Genomic DNA, 20,325 nt, shown 5'->3' on the forward strand with positions numbered 1-20,325 from the left:
AGGACAACCACAGGTGTCTCCTGGAGTGGCACTTAACAGCTGTGGGTGGATCGCAATTCCACCCGCAACTGTTAGGGGCACATGTCAGCTGTTGAAATCAGATGACATGTTCCGGAAAAGATGTGCGCTCAGCGCCAGAGCCTACATCAAAGGGGAAGACCCGACACGCACCGTACTTGTACGACGCATGTCGTGAAGGGGTTAACATATGGTTTAGAGAATACATTTTTATCTGACTTTTTAGAGTGTGAGAAAAGCAATTTGGCAAGTGGGAAAGGGATACTTAATGTATACTTTTTTAATGCTACAAATTCATCAAAATATTTGATATTAAAATACATTAATGTAACCAATGCTTAGAAAATAATGTTGGTAGATTAAGTAGGCCCTGAGTTGGTCTTGAAACCAGGCCTGTTCCTCTACCATTTTGTTTTTTATAGGAGGATAGTATCAGTAAAAGCCATACAACTGCTTTAGCTTTACTTTCTTTGTCCTCCAATGCATGCAGAAGCCGACATTACACAAATATACATACAGTTTACAAAGATTATAAAAATCTTTAGTAATAAATGTCCATCAGGTCGGGTCAAGATGAAAATCCAAGTACAGTTGGTCATCAGATTTCCAGCTGCCATTACCATAATTCTTTCTACATGTGTTTAGTGCATCAAAAATGGCAATAAAAGCTGTTAAAGGTGTTCTCAGGTGAAAAACAACTTATCACCTACCCACAGGACAGATCGGTGGAGGGTCTGACCGATGGGATCTGCAGCCATCAGCAGGTGGAACTTTTATCCAATGGCATTGCACTTGAGCTGTGCTCGGCTTTTTCTGGAAGCCTCACAAAAGAATGGATGGAGCGTCAGTTGGGCATAATGGGATGAAAGTTCCCCGATTCCTTGGTCTGTTGATAGGCGATGGACCCATCAGTGGGTCACCCACCATTCCTGCGGATATCTGATAACTTGCTGTTCACTAGACACCCCTTTTAAGGGATATGGCAGATTTTAACTATGAGGAAAGCTTGTACATATACGTGTGCACAAATTCTACTCCGAGGCGAACTACTGACACCAGCGAGTCTGCCACAGCATTGTTACCCTTCTCAGAGGCATCATAAAAGAGAGCAGATAGGTTCTCAGTACAAAGTAAAGGACTTCATGAAACAATCCAATATATAGGATTACAGGCATTAATAAATACAAGGATCTGGCCATTAACCAGAAGGCAGTTTTGGTGTCTGACTCAGCTGTGTATTGTTTGGTGGACGTAAGGTTTTCTCCAAACCACTTATAAAGTATGATGGAAATAAAAACCTACCGTTTCTAACCAAAAGCGATCTAAGTCATTTCTTCTTTGCTGCTTATTCAGGGTAATTAGCCATCTTCCTCCACGCTTATTCTTCTCATCCTCCCACATGGGCTCAATTCCATCCTGAAGGGAAAAAAAGTAAAATTTCAGGTTGACATAATACAGTGAGGGCTAAAACAAGACATGACTGGTCTTCAACTTATTATAGCAGCCCAAGAGGCAAATCATCTACCACATTCTTATGAGCTGCATGAACCATAACCAGGTCTACGAGCTTAAAGAGGCTGGCCACTATACAAGCACTTTATAAATGACGTTGTCCTCCTAATAAAACAAAAGTAACATTCATCTGCTGGGTATGACGGGGTTTCTGTGGCATGGTTATGCCAAGTGAACTTTTACTTCTTCCATTTCTCCAACATACAAGAGAAATAAGAGTGAAGCAGGCTAAGGGAAGAAGCTTGGCTAAGCCCCCTTCAGCAATGCCTAAATAGTTCAATTTGAGTTTTGGGGGTGACAGACTCCCTTCAAAGCAGGGATGTCAAATTCAAGTACACAGAGGACCAAAATTAAAAATGAACAAAGTATGGTGCCAACCTTGATATTTATTTAAAAAAGTCTACAATTGAGGAAGTTTTTACTTATAATCAAATATAAACCTTTTCTTCTGAAAACAATCTTAACCCCTTCATGACCTTGGGATTTTCCGTTTTCCTGTGTTCGTTTTTCCCTCCCCTCCTTCCCAGAGCCATAACTTTTATTTTTCCGTCAATTTGGCCATGTGAGGGCTTATTTTTTGCGGGAACGACATCATTGGTTTTACCATGTCGTGTACTAGAAAACGGGAAAAAAATTCCAAGTGCGGTGAAATTGCAAAAAAAGTGCAGTCCCACACTTGTTTTTTGTTTGGCTTTTTTGCTAGGTTCACTAAATGCTAAAACTGACCTGCCATTATGATTCTCCAGGTTAGTACAAGTTCATAGACACCTAACATGTCTAGGTTATTTTTCACCTAAGTGGTGAAAAAAAATTCCAAACTTTCCAAACTCTCAAGGACCTCTATGGTTACCATTCTAAAGCATCGCCGACCTCCGGTCATGTGACGGGGGTCGGCGATGACGTCATTTCCGGCCGCCCGGCCGGATGCGGTAGTTAAATGCCGCTGTCTGCGTTTGACAGCGGCATTTAACTAGTTAACAGGCGCGGGCAGATCGCGATTCTGCCCGCGCCTATTGCGGGCACATGTCAGCTGTTCAAAACAGCTGACATGTCCCGGCTTTGATGCGGGCTCACCGCGGAGCCCTGCATCAAAGCAGGGGAGCTGACCTCAGACGTACTATCCCGTCCGAGGTCAGTAAGGGGTTAAAGGAGTTGCCCCACAAACAAAGTGCAATTTAATTAATAGATCTTAGTTCACATGACTGAAGCATTGGGTATTTCCTCATGAGCAGGGTCGTATATAGACATCATGGGGCCCAAAGGATATTGCAATCTCCGATCCCAATATGTAGTCGGAGATATTTAATAATATCACACCTATTTGAAGTGTTGTACAGTTTCTGATTCGCTATGGCTCTTTCCACATGTGCAGGCAATGCAGAACCTTAGGTATCCATGGATATGACCACTGATACAGTGACAGATATTTGCTAGAGGTCATAACCATGAATATCCAAGGTCCTTCAATGCCCTACACAAGGAAAGACATAGCCAATCGGAAAAACTATACTACATCTCTAACTGGAGGCATTTATTATTACACCTACTACATATTGTGATAGGATCTTGGAGATGGTAACACCCCTTTAATATTTGGTGGGTCACAAGAGCATCTCTCAAATTTCTGCAGCCCTATTATTGAAACCCCTAGATTGCTTTTGCATTGCCCCCATGAGGTATGATGCCAACAAAAGTGTCCCCAAACACAGTATGACACTCTCCATATGAACAGTATGGTGACCCCCACGTGGTCCTCCTCATACAGCATAACGGGCCCCACACAGCCTTCCCCATACAATATAACGGGCTCCACATGTCCCCCCCCATACAGCATAATTATACTATACTAGAATGTAGGCCTGATGCTATCGCATCGCGAGGGCTGTAATGTCACGATAGGGGCAGGCATGCGGTGCTGTTGTTGCCTAATGGCATCCTTTGATAATCTAATGACTTTTGCATCAGGGGACTCATGTGCTTGACGCCTACTCTTATATGCATTGTTTTTGTCCCAGCAATGCTGTTGCTCTTGAAGAGTCTCATTTGCCCTTTGTTGTCTTTGATGTTGTGCCTTTGCTGCTTTCCTTTCATTGTCATTGGCGTACTTTTTATGAGGAGCCATGTTGGCATTGATATTTGCTTTTTAAAGGGGTTTTCCAATGAGCAAAAGTTCATTTTAGAAATTGTCTGTGTCTGACCGTGTGCCGAACATACCACAGATCCTGTGCAGGGGTGGAAGCAAAAGACAATACTGACATTACAGCAGGAGATAACAGAGTATACATTTTAGAAAGAAATTTTTTTTTAAAAAAAAACAGTCAGTGAAATATTTTACCTCACAAAATGAATCCACTGTGATCCCCTGCTATAATGTCAGTATTGTCTTTTGCTTCCTCCCTGCCCAGGAGATGTGGTATGCTCCGTACACGGTCAGACAATCAATTTTTAAAATTAACTTTCGTTCGTGGGAAAACCCCTTTAATGTGACTGGCTTCCTCTGCCCGTAGACATGTCGCGCATCTGCCGCTGGGATCAGCCGAATGATTCACTGCACCTGTGCGTAATTCGTGCAGGTGCAGTAAATCAGACCGCCGACATCTTTAAGCAGACAGATAGCGGCGGTCACATTAAAACTGCGCATGCACTCCTCCTGTACAAAGATGGCAGCAGTCAGTGAATCATTCGACTAATCCCGGCGGCGGCATGTTCGCGACGGCGTTCCGCTGGTGGTACTGCGCAAGAGGGTGAGTAAGTGAGTTAGTTTGTGTGTGGTGCTCCGCTGGTGGTACCGCACAGCAGTTTCCATATTGGGACACCCATCACTTGGGTGTCCCAATATGGCGGTCGGTGAACTTCCTCCGCTTGGAATTCTGGGATATGGTGACATCTGGACAGAACAGGAAATGAAAACATTACAAGGCAATTATGACGTGCAAGAGTGACATAGTGACGTCATCGCACCTGATGCGCGGAGATGTCAAACGCAGAGGGAAAAAGATGTAGTAGGGAGCGGACGGTTTCCCTCTTCCGTCATTGCTTTCACCTGTAACGGCATCCAGGATGCAGATACAGTTGAAAGTGCAATGTCAGACGGGGAAGGGGGTGATGCCGGCATCCCAGGCCAAATATAATCACTCTGAAGGCCAGATTTAGCCCATGGTTTAAAAAGTTTTACACGTATGCTTTAAAGGAAGACAATTTTACCAACATTATTCACAGAAGTGTTTCTTAATATGTACACTTTAATCCATTGTTATTTTAAATGACTGACTATCTTAGAGGGCACTGATCCCATGACTAAAAATTAAAGTTGCGATTTAAAGGGAATTTGTCAGATGGTTCATACTGCCTGAACCAAAAACACTAATTTTTTTAAAATGTTTTAAACAATTCTATGCTAGACACAAAATCGCTATCAGTAATCAGCCATCCTATATAGTGTAAAACTTACCTTAAAGAGGGAGTAGTCACAACCTGACATTAAGTTACTAGACAACTGAATGTGATTGTATAGCCTGGGAGGGAGAAGAAAAAAAAGTCATAAAAGTCAGGACTGCAATGACAAACCTATAAGATGCACGCTTCACTTTCATAATTAGGACCATGGTGTCTTTCATAACAAGATATCTTCAAAATGAAAAACAAAAACAAAAAAAAAACCACGAGACTGAGCTGTGCAAGCCTTACATATAAATGTTGTTCTAACAGCCCCCCCTCCAACAGTACACACGGTATCAATAGACACGGGGAAACCGAGTGGCAAAGCACAAAGCGGTCTGTATTTTTTAAAAATATCAACACACACCTTTGCTATGTGTCGCCATTTTCCGAGACTCATAACATTTTCATTTTTCCATTGAGGTAGCTGTGAGAATGATTCTCCTTTGTAACGTTTTTATTGATCTTCCTTCGGCCCCTTTCACACATCAGTTTTTTGCGGTCAGTCGCAATCTGTCAAAATTTGAAAAAAACGGATCTGCCGACAGATGCCGCCGGATCTGTTTTTTTTTTCTCATACACTTGTATTAGTGACGGATTGCGACGGATGGCCTCGCGTTTCATCTGTCGTTAGCCGGATTCATAGAAAATTGTTTGTCCGGCGGCCGGAGACAACGGACAAAGTAACGTTTTGTGTACATTAAAAAAAGCTTTGATACAACATTTTTATACAAGTACTGATTTTTTTTGCCTTTATTTTTAGTGGGGGTAAAGGGATGTTATTTATAATTTTATTTGCGTCTTCCCCCCATTTTTAGTCTCCATGGCTTGTACCACATTACTGCAGTGTATCGATGAAATTATATTGAGCACAGGATATTTACTCATGTCCTAATGCGGGAAGCTGTTAACTACCATGTCATTAATTTGGGCTAACATGACTTTTACCCGTTTTATCAGATTTTCCCCCTGACATGGGCACTAAACTACTGTAACAAATGTGACACAATGAGAGGTATGATCCGTACAGTGTCTACATGGGGCAGAAAGTAACGACAGGCAACACTATATATGAAGGAAAAAGCTGCACTGTTAGCCATGTTATACTTATACTAACCGCTCGGTTTTTACCACAACAGCAAAGACATTCAGAAAAGGCCGTCGTAATCAAATACGTGGATACTTACGCCCAAAAATCTTCAACTGTGTCAAACTTAGAAATTAGGCGAAGGTTGGCTTGCCAGGTTTTGCTTTTGTCATTTTTGAAGAACCACAAGGCCCATCTGTGAAATATTAATTGAATAGGGCAGCTTTAATGTAGAGATAACAGTTAAAGGGAACATGTCACCACCAAAATGGAAGTTGAGCTAAGCCCACCGGCATCAGGGGCTTATCTACAGCATTCTGTAATGCTGTAGATAAGCCCCCGATGTATCCTGAAAGATGAAAAAAAGAGGTTAGATTATACTCACCCAGGGGCGGTCCCGCTGCGGTCCAGGTCTGATGGGCGTCGCGCTCCAGTCAGGCCCCCCCCCCCATCTTCATAGGATGACGTCCTCTTGTTGTCTTCACGCTGTGGCTCCGGCGTACTTTGTCTGCCCTGTTGAAGGCAGAGCAAAGTACTGCAGTGCGCAGGCGCCGGGCCTCTCTGACCTTTCCCGGTGCACTGCAGTACTTTGCTCTGCCTTCAACAGGGCAGACAGAGTACGCCGGAGCCACAGCGTGAAGACCAGAAGATGACGTCATCCTATGAAGATGGGAGGCCCCGGACCAGACCGCGACACCCATCGGATTGGACCGCCCCTGGGTGAGTGTAATCTAACCTCTTTTTTTTATCTTTTAGGATACATCGGGGGCTTATTTACAGCATTACAGAATGCTGTAGATAAGCCCCTGATGCCGGTGGGCTTAGCTCACCTTTGATTTTGGGGGTGACAGGTTCCCTTTATGCAATCGATTAAAAGTGCAAAATACATTTTTCCTAAACTTGAAAATGATATACTGTATACACCAAGCGTGCGTGTCCACCAGAGCTCAGCAGAAATGCACTCGCTGCACAAAGCATTATAGAGTTCTAACATTTATTTGCATAGAGACCCTCTTGGCTCTTCACCCAGCCACACACATCCCCTCACAGTCACATCACTGTAAGTATACTCCTCCTAAATAGGTAGACAGTCCTCTCTGGCAGTCTAGGAATGCACCTTGTAGACTCGAGGATTTTAGTACTTCATCTCAGTATCTTGTTAAATCTATAAGACATTGTGTGTATTGGTCCTCTCTTTTTTTAGGGCACTGTTTTGTTTGCATCACGTTCTTTTAATTATGTTTAATAAAGATGGATATTTTTAGGAGACCTCATAGCCTAACAGCTATCATGAACTGGTGCTATGTGCACATGTCCGGAATTGCGGCGGAAATTTCCGTGGCAAATCCAGAACTCCCTGCCGCGGGAAAACCGCATGCGGAACTGGCATGCGTTTTCCGGCTAAACACTAGCGTTTTGAAAGCATAATTAGCATCGCTTGGAAAACTGATTGACAGGTTGGTCACACTGGTCAAACAGTGTTAGTGTGACCAACTTTTTACTACTGATGCTGCCTATGCAGCATCAATAGTAAAAAGATCTAATGTTAAAAATAAAAAATCATGATGTGCTCACCTTCCGGGGGCCCTGGCAGTCTTCCCGCTCCTCGCGATGCTCCCGGTCCCAGTTATGCTTTGCGAGAATGACCTGTGATGACGTAGCGGTCTCACGAGACCGCTACGTCATCTGGGGTCATTGTCGCCAGGCATTATTTGGAACGCGAGCAGCGCAAGGAGCGGGAAGACTTCCAGGCCGCCGGAATGCGAAGATATCAATTTTTTATTTAAATTTTTTTTTTTTTTTTTTAACAATTATATGGTTCCCAGGGCCTCTCTTCCACCCTGGGTATCATCTGCACATGATCCGCTTACTTCCCACATGGTGGGCATAGCCCCATTCGGGAAGTAAGCGGATCAATGCATTTCTATGTGTGCGGAATCCCTGCGATTTTGCACAAGGAATGAAAATGCTGCTTTTTTTTTTACAGAATGCAATTCCGCCGCGGAAAAAAACGCATCATGTGCACAAAACATGCAGAATGCATTCTAATAAATAGGATGCTTAATGTATGCGTTTTTTTTTCGCGGTTTTATAGCGAAAAAATGCAAAAATTCCTGAACATGTGCACATAGCCTTACTGTACTACCGTTAGAGGGTTCTTAACATTTGGGAAACAACATTTTAGACAGTGGGAGTAAAAAACATTGAACATGTACGTAAGAGCACATTTCAGGACTAGGTGCAGACCAAGATGACTGGGAATTGGGACGTCATCACTTCCAGTCCAGATGGAGAGCACTGGTGTGGCAGGGGACTCCATTGATAACTTTTTTTTTTTTTTTTTAAAGGGAACCTGTCCTCACTTTTGATAAAGAGCAAAGCAAAGACCAGGAACACACATTGGACCGTGGCGTGCCAATTAGCTTATAGCACAGGAGAAATATAAAAAAGTATTTTTTGGATACCCATGGGAACTTATACAGATTGCTGGACTGCGGTACAAGAAGAGATAAAGATGGTGGCTTTAGTTTAGATAGGGAAAAACCAAGTAACAAGGTCCCTTTAATGACAATTGCAGTTTTGTCCTTCAGAATTTTTTTTACATTTCTAAAACCTTATTTTGTCCTAGAAGGTATCTTGGAGATATGATCCGGATTGCTTGTAGAATGCAGTATGTCAGTCAGTACATTGACAGAAAGCCTATCAAGGCCCGATTCTGGATGCTATTGTTAGGTGGCTAGGCTGACAGAGGAAGCCCTCCACCCTGCTAGCTACCTAGATGCTATGATCAGCACAGACCACAGCATGTAAGAGCTTGGCTACTGCTCATCTATTAGGGCAGGGTGTTTGTTATAGCATTCATCCAGCACCCACAAAGAGATTTTAGACACAACCGGTGCCTTCACAGTGACATGCTATTAGGATGGTTAGAGAGAATGCATAACTATATCCTCTTAATAGTATGACGCAGGCCTGAAAAAAAAAAAAAAGGATAAAGCTTAGAAATGGACAGACAATTGAAGAGACAATTTCTCCATCTTTTGGGATTCACTTCTGTGTTATTCCAGCTTTAATGTGACTTATTGTACCTGTTCTGTAGTGGATGCTTAATGTAGTGCTCAGGGTTTACAATCTCCTGACCAGTCTCTGCTTTTTCTTCTTCTTGAATATTGACAGTTTCCTACAAAGAAAGTAACAATGTTACATAAAGGAAAATAACTTGTATCCACTCGTCACCAATGTCAGTAAAACCTAAAACTAGCACATACACACATCATTGAAACTAAGCTCAAGAATGAGAAGTTGTGGAATTAAAAATCATAGGATTGTTTGTTTTTTTCCATAATACCATCTAACAAAAAAAAAAAAAGATACAACATTTTGAAAACCTCGATTTACACAGTATATTACGCCTTAATGCTTTGTCCTCTCCATGTGTGTACTGCTACTACCCTACTTAGAATTGGAGGAGTCCCTCAAAATGTCAATGTTAGAAAAACTCCTACAGCTCTTCAGAGGTCTTCCAATCTCAGTCGTAGAATATATCCTGAGAACGATCCAACTGATGACACTTTTTTGTCAAGAGTCAATTCATAGAGTAGCATGCATCGCTTAGAATAAACAGAGGAGGACTAGGGAAGAAGTATTACCAGTCTTCCTCCATTCAGAGGATGCATTTGTCTTAGCGATCGTTAACGCAATCACACTGCCCCACATGCATGTTGTAGGAGGCAGTCCCTGCTTACATAGGCCGAGGTGCAGTTGACAACAATGATTTTCATCCCAGTGTAAATAATCCAGTCAGTGTCCAATGGCGGTGCATGTCCAGATGTAGATCTCCGCTCAATGACCAGCAGCGATCTCAACCTCTGCATGCGCCGCCACTTTACTGAAGACCGCCGGGAGATCAATGTGCGCAAGCGCCGCCTGCAGCTAGGATGGCGAAAAGTTTAAACCAGGAGGATCATAGAGACAACAGGAGAAGTTCAGGAGCCGTGAGAGCACAAGAGACTACCCACTGTCCTGGCCCAATGCACAAAGCTATGATTATAAAAATAAAAAAAATAAAAATCATCAAACCCCAATTACACAAATTGGATTTCTTCACTGTATACACAATGAATAAGGCTCCTTGCTGAAACGCGTCGGTTTCTCACATGTGGATTGTCTTTTGGTTACCTATCTTGGCTGTATCATTTTTAATGGATTACATAAAAGCCAAGTTTTTAATTTTTATTACTGCCTTTGTGCCAATTTCGTCACTGGAGACCCAATTTTCTTCCTTTGCTGCTTGTGTCCCAGACTTGGACGGCCCCGTGCGAACTATACATATCCGACAAGGTGTATCAATACGGTGAGCTGACTTTCCCCGTCCCTCTACCCTTTTTTATATAAAAGTTCAGTAATGCATGAGATGTGGACCAAGTGATTAGAATAGAGTTCAGTACTGTACGAGGCAAGGCTGAGGAGTCGGGAGTTTGTGTCCACTGCTGTCAGTATAAAATGGACCAACAACACTCCTAAAATCTACTATATAATTGTCTAAGGCCTCTTTCACACTTCAGTCAATTGGCGTCAGTCACTTCCGACAAAGTGACGGATCGACGGATCCGTCACAATTGTTGAAAAAACGGATGTAACGGATCCGATTTTTTGACGGATCCGTTACTCGGGGATTGTATATACTTTTTGGAGCATGCGCAATTGAAAAAAATTGAAAAAACGGATTGTGGCGACGGATCCGCCAAAAAACGGATCGCGACGGATCCGTCGCCCATAGGTGGCCATTCTATGAAATGACGGACACGACGGATCCGTCGCGATCCGCCATTTCAACGGAGACAAAAAACGTCTAGATGAACGTCAATGTCTAGATGACGTCCGCTAAATTTTGACGGATCCGTCGCATGACGGATGGAACGGACGACCATCCGTCACAATCCGTCGCTAATGCAAGTCTATGGGGAAAAAAACGGATCCGTCAAAAAAAAAAAACGGATCCGTTTTTTGAGGAAAATGACGGTTTTAGACTGACGTCAAACAACTGAAGTGTGAAAGAGGCCTAAGGGTCACTTCCGTCTGTGTGTCATGGAAATCCCAAATCGCTGATTGGTTGCGGCAAAACAGCCACAACCAATCAGCGACGGGCACAGTCCGGCGGCAAAATGGCCGCTCCTTACTCCCCGCAGTCGGTGCCCACTCCATACTCCCCTCCAGTCAGCGCTCACACAGGGTTAATGGCAGCGTTAACGGACTGCGTTATGCCGCGGTGTAACGCACTCCGTTAACGCTGCTATTCACCCTGTGTGACCAACTTTTTACTATGCAGCATCAATAGTAAAAAGATCTAATGTTAAAAATAATTAAAAAAAATAAAAAATAGTTATATACTCACCGTCCGTCGGCCCCTCGGATCCAGAACCGGCCTTTCCCGCTCCTCGCGACGCCCCGGTGACCGCTCCATGCATTGCGGTCTCGCGAGATGATGACGTAGCGGTCTCGCGAGACCGCTACATCATCTCGCGAGACCGCAATGCACTCTTGGGACCAGAGCGCGCGAGGACCATCGGTAAACGCTTCACCTGGATCCGGGGGGCCAACGGAAGGTGAGTATATCACTATTTTTTATTTTAATTCTTTTTTTTTTTTTTTTTTTTTAAACAGGGATATGATGCCCACATTGCTATATACTCCGTGGGCTGTGCTATATACTGCGTGGGCTGTGCTATATACTACATAGCCAGGCGCGAACAATCAGCGACAGGCGCAGTCCGGCCGCGAATTGGCACGAGATTTGAACCACGCTTCGCTAATTGGTCACGGATGGCCGAATCCTGTGTATTCAGTGTATTCTAAAATCTTCATAAATAAACTACATTCATATTCTAGAATACCCGATGCTTTAGAATCGGGCTACCGTCTAGTATAAAATAAATTGGGTACAGTAGTACAATACAGGATGTGCTGTAAATTTTTTCATAAGAATTTGGTCTAGTTATGAAATGTCCTGGTCAATCGAAGTTCTGTTTCCATTTTGGTAGTCCGTCAGTATAAAATGGACCATCTCCAACTCCTAAAATATATAATAAATTGGGTACAGCAGTACAATGCAGGACGTGCTGTAAATGTTTTCATAAGTATTTGGTATAGTTATAAAATGTCCTATAAATGTCTGTTCTGTTCCTGATCTAAGGATCTTGGCTTTTAGTGGAGATGAATCTGTGCTGCACTTTATGTACATGTTCAGTAGTGGCCAGGGCTGTGGAGTCAGAGTCGGGAGTCAGGAAAATTGAGTCAGTAGATTTGGCTTACCGACTCTACAGGCCTGGTATGAGGAGTGGATACGTGATTAGGATATAGGAGAGTTCAGTACAAGGAGTAGACCACATTATTAGGATACAGGAGAGTTCAGTGCTGTAGAAGGCGTGGATCATAAGATTAGGAAATAAAAGTTCAGTATTGCATGAGATGCAGACCACTTGATTAAGATATAGGAGTTTGGTACTGTACGCAGGGCTGAGGAGTCAGGGTGTCCATTATGGTGGAGTCCGTATAAAATGGACTGACTCAGACTCCTAAAATATATAATAAGTTGGGTGCAGTAGTACAATGCAGTATGTGATGTAAATGTTTTCATAGTAATTTGGTATAGTTATGAAATGTCCTTTAAATATCTGTACTGTTCCTGATCTAAGGATCTGGGCTCTTGGTGGAGATGAATCTGTGCTGCACTTTATGTACATGCTCAGTAGTGACCAGTGCTGTGGAGTCAGAATCGAGAGTCAGGAAAATTGAGGAGTTCGGAGGTTTGGCTTACCGACTTCAAAGCCCTGGTATGAGGTGTGGACCACGTGATTATGATTTAGGAAAGTTCAGTACTGTACAATGTGTGGATCATGTTATTAGGATTAAAAAGAGTTCAGTACTGTATGGAGGCACGGACCACTTGATTAGGATATAGGAGAGTTCAGTACTATGAGGTGTAGACCACGGGATTAGGATATAGGAGAGTTCAGTACTATGAGGTGTGGACCACGGGATTAGGATATAGGAGAGTTCAGTACTATGAGGTGTGGGCCACGGGATTAGGATATAGGAGAGTTCAGTACTATGAGGTGTAGACCACGGGATTAGGATATAGGAGAGTTCAGTACTATGAGGTGTAGACCACGGGATTAGGATATAGGAGAGTTCAGTACTATGAGGTGTGGACCACGGGATTAGGATATAGGAGAGTTCAGTACTATGAGGTGTGGGCCACGGGATTAGGATATAGGAGAGTTCAGTACTATGAGGTGTAGACCACGGGATTAGGATATAGGAGAGTTCAGTACTATGAGGTGTAGACCACGGGATTAGGATATAGGAGAGTTCAGTACTATGAGGTGTAGACCACGGGATTAGGATATAGGAGAGTTCAGTACTGTGAGGTGTGGACCATGTTATTAGGATATAGGAGAGCGGTACAGTACAAGATATGGACCATGTGATTAGGATATAGGAGAGTTCAGTACTATGAGGTGTGGACCACATTATTATGATTTAGGAGAGTTCAGAGCTGTACGAAGTGTGGTGTGGACCATGCGATTAGGATTTAGGAAAGTTCAATACTGTATGAGACATGGAAAAGATCATTATAACATTTATGAGACAAGACCCATGGGAAAAATCAGAATTAAATGCCACATTGCAAGAAAAGAACTGGGTACAAACTTGGGAGATGTCAGAATCATCATTTAAAGGGCACCTGTCACCCCGTTTTTTCCGTATGAGATAAAAATACTGTTAAATAGGGCCTGAGCTGTGCATTACAACAGTGTGTTTTGTGGACCCCGATTCCCCACCTATGCTGCCAAAATACGTTACCAAAGTAGCCGTTTTCGCCTGTCAATCAGGCTGGTCTGGTCAAAAGGGCGTGGTGTCTTCCCCCAGATCTTGCTTAGTTTTCCGTTGGTGGCGTAGTGGTGTGCGCATGTCCAAGGTCCCGAATCCACAGCACAGGGGAGTGAAAAGAGCGAGATGTGTGCTATTTCATTGGTGATCGGTGGGGGCGGCCATCTTCCTTTGGCCGCGCGTGCGCAGAAGCGGCGCTCTGCTGGCCGCGGCTTCAGGAAAATGGCCGCGGGATGCTGCGCGTGCGCAGATGGAGATCGCGGCGGCCATTTTCCTGAAGCCAAGATGCGAATTCTGCTTCAGGAAAATGGCCGCCGCGATCTCCATCTGCGCACGCGCGGCATCCCGCGGCCATTTTCCTGAAGCCGCGGGCAGCAGAGCGCTCCATCTGCGCACGCGCGGCCAAAGGAAGATGGCCGCCCCCACCGATCAACAGGGAAATAACGCACATCGCGCTGTTTTAACTCCCCTGTGCAGTGGATTCGGGACCTTGGGCATGCGCAAACCACTACGCCACCAACGGAAAACTAAGCAAGATCTGGGGGAAGACACCACGCCCTTTTGACCAGACCAGCCTGATTGACAGGCGAAAACAGCTACTTTGGTAACGTATTTTGGCAGCATAGGTGGGGAATCGGGGTCCACAAAACACACTGTTGTAATGCACAGCTCAGGCCCTATTTAACAGTATTTTTATCTCATACGAAAAAAACGGGGTGACAGGTGCCCTTTAACCCCGTAGTGACCGCCAATAGGTCTTTTTACTGACCTGCAATATAAGAGAATACCACCCCATACAGAGGGCAATCCTGCATCTGTCGGCTGTACACTGCAGCTGGCAACTTGCTGCATCAGCCACGATCAGTGTTGGTACCAGCTATAGCCATTTAAACCCTTCTATGCTGCTGTCAATAATGACTACAGCATGTAGATGGTTAACAGTGTGGGGGCTCCGTCTCTAACCCCATCAACACCCTGAGATCTTGATTGTGTGGTCCTGATGTTACCCACAGCAATTCACCGCCAAATAACGGCCTTAGAGTCTGCTGGCTATAACAGCCTGTTCAGAAGTTATAAAAATTTAGATGATAAAAATACATTTCTTCATTCCGGTCATGCCACTTCGCATTTATTCCTGAACAGCACCTGAAGGGTCAATAAACTATATGAAAGCAATTTTGAATACGTTGAGGGGTTTCGATTTTAAGTGATGACTTATAATTATTGACTACCAATAGATTCCCCACATTGCTAGCAGGTTTGTGTATGAGCTGTAACTATCAGTACACAAGGCCTAAGCTAAAGTGTCTCTAATCATTACTATAAGGGTAAGAAAAGTTTCATTCCTATAGACAATAAAGGGTATGACAAACTATGGCTGTGAAAATCATTAGGTAAGTAAATGAATGCGTTACCTCACAGATGGCCACGTGAAAAAAAACTCGGCGTCCCTCTGCCCCGACGCACGTTTCGCACTGCTTCGGGAGTCAAGAAGTAGTCAATAATTGGTAGTCAATAATTATAAGTCATCACTTATTTAGCCACTGTTTGAGAAAAATCCTATGGAAGTTAGTCCCTCTCTTTTTTGGATCATGTACCCTTCTTGTAATATGTAAATTACATTTTAAATTTGGTTTAATAAACATTGATTTTATTCAAGTACCACTGTGGAGATCTGTTAATGTTTGGTCACCCTGATAGTGAAATAAAGTGATACTGGTCAGATTTAAAAAAAAAAAAAAAAAAAAAAAAAAAAAAGGGGATCACTAAGGCTGGTTTCACACTTGCGTTTTGATCTGCAGCGTTTTTAAAAAGAAACGCAGGTGGTGAAAAAACGCATGTAAACGCATGCAAACGCTGCGTTTTTTAGACGCATGCGTTTTTGCATGCAGAAAAAAAAACCGCGGCGTTTTGACGCGTTTTTTCCTGCGTTTGCGTTTTTGAAACGCATGCAGAGAAGTGTGTGACAGCTGCCAATCAAAATCATCTAGAAAATCCACTATTAATAGAATTACATAGGGTTAGGGTTAGGATCCCTAGGGTTAGGGGTAGCTTTTTATTAGAAGAATGTCCTGGTCACCAAGTCACTGATAAGCCACCCCCCCCCACCATCAAGGTGATAAAGGGATCCTAACCCTAACCCTAGGGATCCAAACCCTAACCCTACCCCTAGGGATCCAAACCCTAACCCTACCCCTAACCCTAGGGATCCTAACCCTAAGGGTTAGGATTCCTAGGGTTACTAGGGATCCTAACCTTAACCGTTACCCTAGGGATCCTAACCCTAAGGGTTAGGATCCCAAGGGTTAGGGGTTAGGATCCCTAGGGTTACTAGGGACCCTCACCTTAGGGTTAGGATCCCTAGTAACCCAAGGGTTAGGGTTAGGGTTTTCTGTTTTTTTTTTTGTGTTTTCTTGTGTTTTTCTATAGAAACGCATGCGTTTAAAAACGCATGCAAACGCATGTGCTTACATAGACAGCAATACATTTTTTTGCCGCAAATAAACGCATGCGTTTTTTGCGGCAAAAAAACGCAGCTAGAAATTACTACAGGTTGCATTTCTGCAACTAAACGCACGCGTCAAAAAACGCATGCGTTGCCGAAAACGCGTCAAAACGCATGCTAAAAAACGCATGCGTTTTTAATGTTAAGTATAGAAAAAAAAAACGCATACTTTTTTAGCGCTAAAACGCTGCAGATCAAAACGCAAGTGTGAAACCAGCCTAAGGGGTTAACGTTTAGGTGGTATTTTGTTCTCACCAGAATAGCACAAGGAGTGTTTGGTTACCTCTAAACTGCTTCAGGGGGTGTCAGACATGCTTGCACACCCGCCCTTGTGCCATGAGACAATGGATCAGAGGTTACTTTCACATTCGGTCCTTACTCTAACACATGGAAGGACTCACAGGAAGCCATAGAAAAAGGGAGGATTCAAACCTCTAAATCCCCAGAAACTAAGTTTCGTTTCTGACTGTCTAACAAATGATCACCCTGCTAGAAACACAATAGTCTTCACAGGTCAAGAGGAGACTCAACTGGTATTTAACTCTGTATAAAGGACCATATCATTTTTCACTTTTGCACATTAGTTTCTCCCCATCTTCTTCCAAAAACCATCTTATTTTTAAAACAATGTTTGTTGACAGATGCATGAGGGCCTTTTTTGTGGGACAAGCTGTAATTTTTAATGACACTATTCCTTACAACGTACTGAAAAAGGAAATAATTCCAGAGTATAAAGGGATAAATAATGGTTATGACAGTTGGAAGAAGAAAAAAAAAAAAGATGCCTTGTCAGAAAATAAGCTATTGCTTAAGTTATTTTTATTTTACTCTTGAGGTGCTTTTCATACCTATACACAAAGCACTACATGTGCGTTACATGTAGCCATGTTATATAAAGCGAACTGTTACAGTTTGCTGCCCCCCCCCCAAGCACCTCTGTGATCAATTCATTTTAATACCATTAGAACCACAGTTATAATCAAAATATTTTTCCAAATATAGCGATAACATTTATTTATCAGGTGACGAGTTACCGTTCTGAGTGATACCCATTCAGTGTACCATTCAATGTACTACAAAATTAGGAAAAAAAATCAATGAATGAATAAAATCATGGGGGAAAAAAAAAAATGTGAATCTGGTGGTTATTGTACAGTAAAAATTACAAACATGATTCTCAAAGTCAGTACGATTATGGCTATAACAAGGTTGGAGACTAACTTCAAGCAAAGGAACAAGCAGGAAGCGGTGGAGTTGAGAGGGAATAGTGGGAATGACTGAGGCCCGGAAAGCTTCCATGTGCTGAAAGCACTTGAGCATCATTCACATATTGGTTCAAATGCTGATTTCTCAGTAACCCACTGGCAATGTACAAGTATTGCTGGACTTGAAAGAGCTAAATGTGTTTATAAATACTTTTTGGGGAGAGTGGGTGAAGTCCTGCTAACAGATTCCCTTTAATAAGTCCTCCTGCAGGTCACGAAGTCCGAGACGGTCATCTTGTCTACACAGGAAAGCATGTACTGGAATGGTAGAGATCACAGCAAGCCTTGAACATGGCTGGCGAGATAGTTTATTTTTACATATAAAAAGTGCTGGAGAGCTACTTTGAAGCCAACCTTGGTCTGAATAGAGATGCGGACACTTATAGCTCAAAAAGTCAATTATTTTATACAATGCAGAGGACACTAGCAAATAAGCAAAAACATTCACAAGGCCGTACATGACAATACCAAACACAAATGACTAAAAATGATTTGCTTGGCAGCATGTAAAGTTGCAGACGTTACGATTTACACACAATGCTTTCACCTACGGCACTTTTGAAAACCTCTAGAACGACATTTTATGCCATCAGCTGCTAACAGTCCTAACAGAGGAGATTGACAATTGACTAAAAGTGAAATGCCCAAATATACATCAGAAAGAACCACCCAGGTTACCATTAAATGTATGCCTACTTCCAAAAAATGAGACTTCTAGACTTACAATCTAAGGCAGATTCCTGACTTCAGTGTTACTGGTATAAGGCGACCAAGCAGATGGATGAAATCCTAAGGGTGCTTTTATACTGCCATCTGGCACCTGTTTGGTAGCGCCGATGCCCTCACCTCCTAGAAATAATGTAAAATAATAACCCAACATATACTCATCTGTCCGCCGTAGTCCAGGTAATTCGAGTCTCACGGCGATCTCACGTGTAGAACAGTATCGCAGGCTGTCTTTGAGAGCAGTCACATCGATAACTGCTCTCAAAAGGGATCAGGATCATCATGGGACATTATGGATTATCTTCTCGGCGGATAGGTGAGGAATATTGTGGTTTATTATTTTATTTTTATTGCAGGAAACATTGGCCTCCATGGATTAGGCGTTCGGTGACTGTGGTTTAATTAAGATTATTAAAGGAGTCTGCCATTATTTCAAATAAAAGACTTTATTCTGGGGGGGGGGGGGGGCCTGTATTTTTTTTTTTTTATACAATATCACTATGGGCTTACTAATGGATAGGAGTCTTAGAGATGCCTCTCCGTTACCAACATGTGGACTTGATGTCACTTGACAATACAAAGATGACATCAACCCCACAAAAATGAACCCCACTTGCCACCGCTGCAGGGCAAGTGGGAAGAGTGAGGTGAAGCACCAGATTTGGCGCATCTTATAGATGCGCCTTTTCTGGGGCGGTTGAGAGCTGATGTTTTTAGTCTGGGAATGGCCAATATCCATGGACCCTTCCTAGGCTATTAAAGGGAACCTGTCACCCCCAAAATGGATGATGAGCTGGACCCACCGGCATCAGGGGCTTATCTACAGCATTCTGTAATGCTGTAGATAAGCCCCCGATGTATCCTGAAAGATGAGAAAAAGGTTAGATTATACTCACCTAGGCGGGCGGTCCGATGGGCGTCGCGGTCCGGGACCTCCCATCTTCTTACGATAACAACCTCTTCTTGTCTTCACGCTGTGGCTCCGGCGCAGGCATACTTTGTCTGCCCTGTTGAGGGCAGAGAAAAGTACTGCAGTGCGCAGGGACTCTGACATTTCCCGATGCCTGCGCACTGCAGTACTTTGCTCTGCCTTCAACAGGGTAGATAAAGTACGCCTGCACCAGAGCCGTAGCATGAAGACAAGAAGAGGACGTCATCGTAAGAAGATGGGAAGCCCCGGACCGCGACGCCCATCGGACCGGACCACAGCGGGACCGCCCCCGTCCAGAATGCTGTAGATAAGCCCCTGATGATGGTGGGCTTAGCTCATCTTCCATTTTTGGGGTTGACAGGTTCCCTTTAATACCAGCCCGCAGTTGCCTGCCTAGCCTTTGCTGGTTAGATTTTATAGGGGAACACAATGTAAATTTCTTTCTGGGGGCCCCCTGTAAATTGGCCAGTAAAGGCTAAGCAAACAGCTGTGAGCTGATAATAGCCTGGGAACCTTTATTGGCTCCTTCCCAGTATATTAACATCAGCCCTCAGCTTTCCCTCTGCTGGTTATTAAAATTACATAGAAGCCCACACAATTATTTTCTTTAAAATTAACAGTTGTCTGATTACAGCTTATGTACGTTTGTTCTGCCAACACTCCTACATAGGCTGGTGACAATGTGTGTGTTTACTTATCAGCTCAGTATTGAGGGTGTCGGGCTGACAGCTTTTCATTACTAAGCCTAGAGCTAGGTGTCAAATGGCAGCTGACACCAAGCCCTACTACTGCATCAGCATGAAAAAGGTGGTGTTGAACCAAGAAATTACATCACAAAACATTCATCAAAAAATAATTAATTGCTGTACAAAAACACATACAAAAAACGAAGAAAAACGCACCAAAAACACAATTTTTTCCTGCCAAGAGATGGAGAAACCTTGCAGAA

General features: G+C 43.3%; 1 protein-coding gene and 1 non-coding gene across 2 annotated transcripts in view; both read right to left on the reverse strand.

Annotated features, from left to right (window-relative positions):
* EIF4E (eukaryotic translation initiation factor 4E) overlaps positions 1-20,325 on the reverse strand; it is a 42,361-nt gene that overhangs the window by 5,365 nt on the left and 16,671 nt on the right. The window contains exons 2-5 of the mRNA XM_077277454.1: positions 9,145-9,236; positions 6,156-6,251; positions 4,982-5,045; positions 1,321-1,434 (exon numbers count right to left, since the gene is read on the reverse strand). Coding sequence (XP_077133569.1) covers positions 1,321-1,434; positions 4,982-5,045; positions 6,156-6,251; positions 9,145-9,236 — 366 coding nt within the window. The remainder of the gene's footprint in view (positions 1-1,320; positions 1,435-4,981; positions 5,046-6,155; positions 6,252-9,144; positions 9,237-20,325) is intronic.
* On the reverse strand, positions 365-499 carry LOC143797483 (small Cajal body-specific RNA 15). Its single transcript, XR_013220504.1, has one exon.

This window comes from Ranitomeya variabilis, chromosome 1, assembly GCF_051348905.1.
Source record: "Ranitomeya variabilis isolate aRanVar5 chromosome 1, aRanVar5.hap1, whole genome shotgun sequence".
NCBI classification, from domain to species: Eukaryota; Metazoa; Chordata; class Amphibia; order Anura; family Dendrobatidae; genus Ranitomeya; species Ranitomeya variabilis.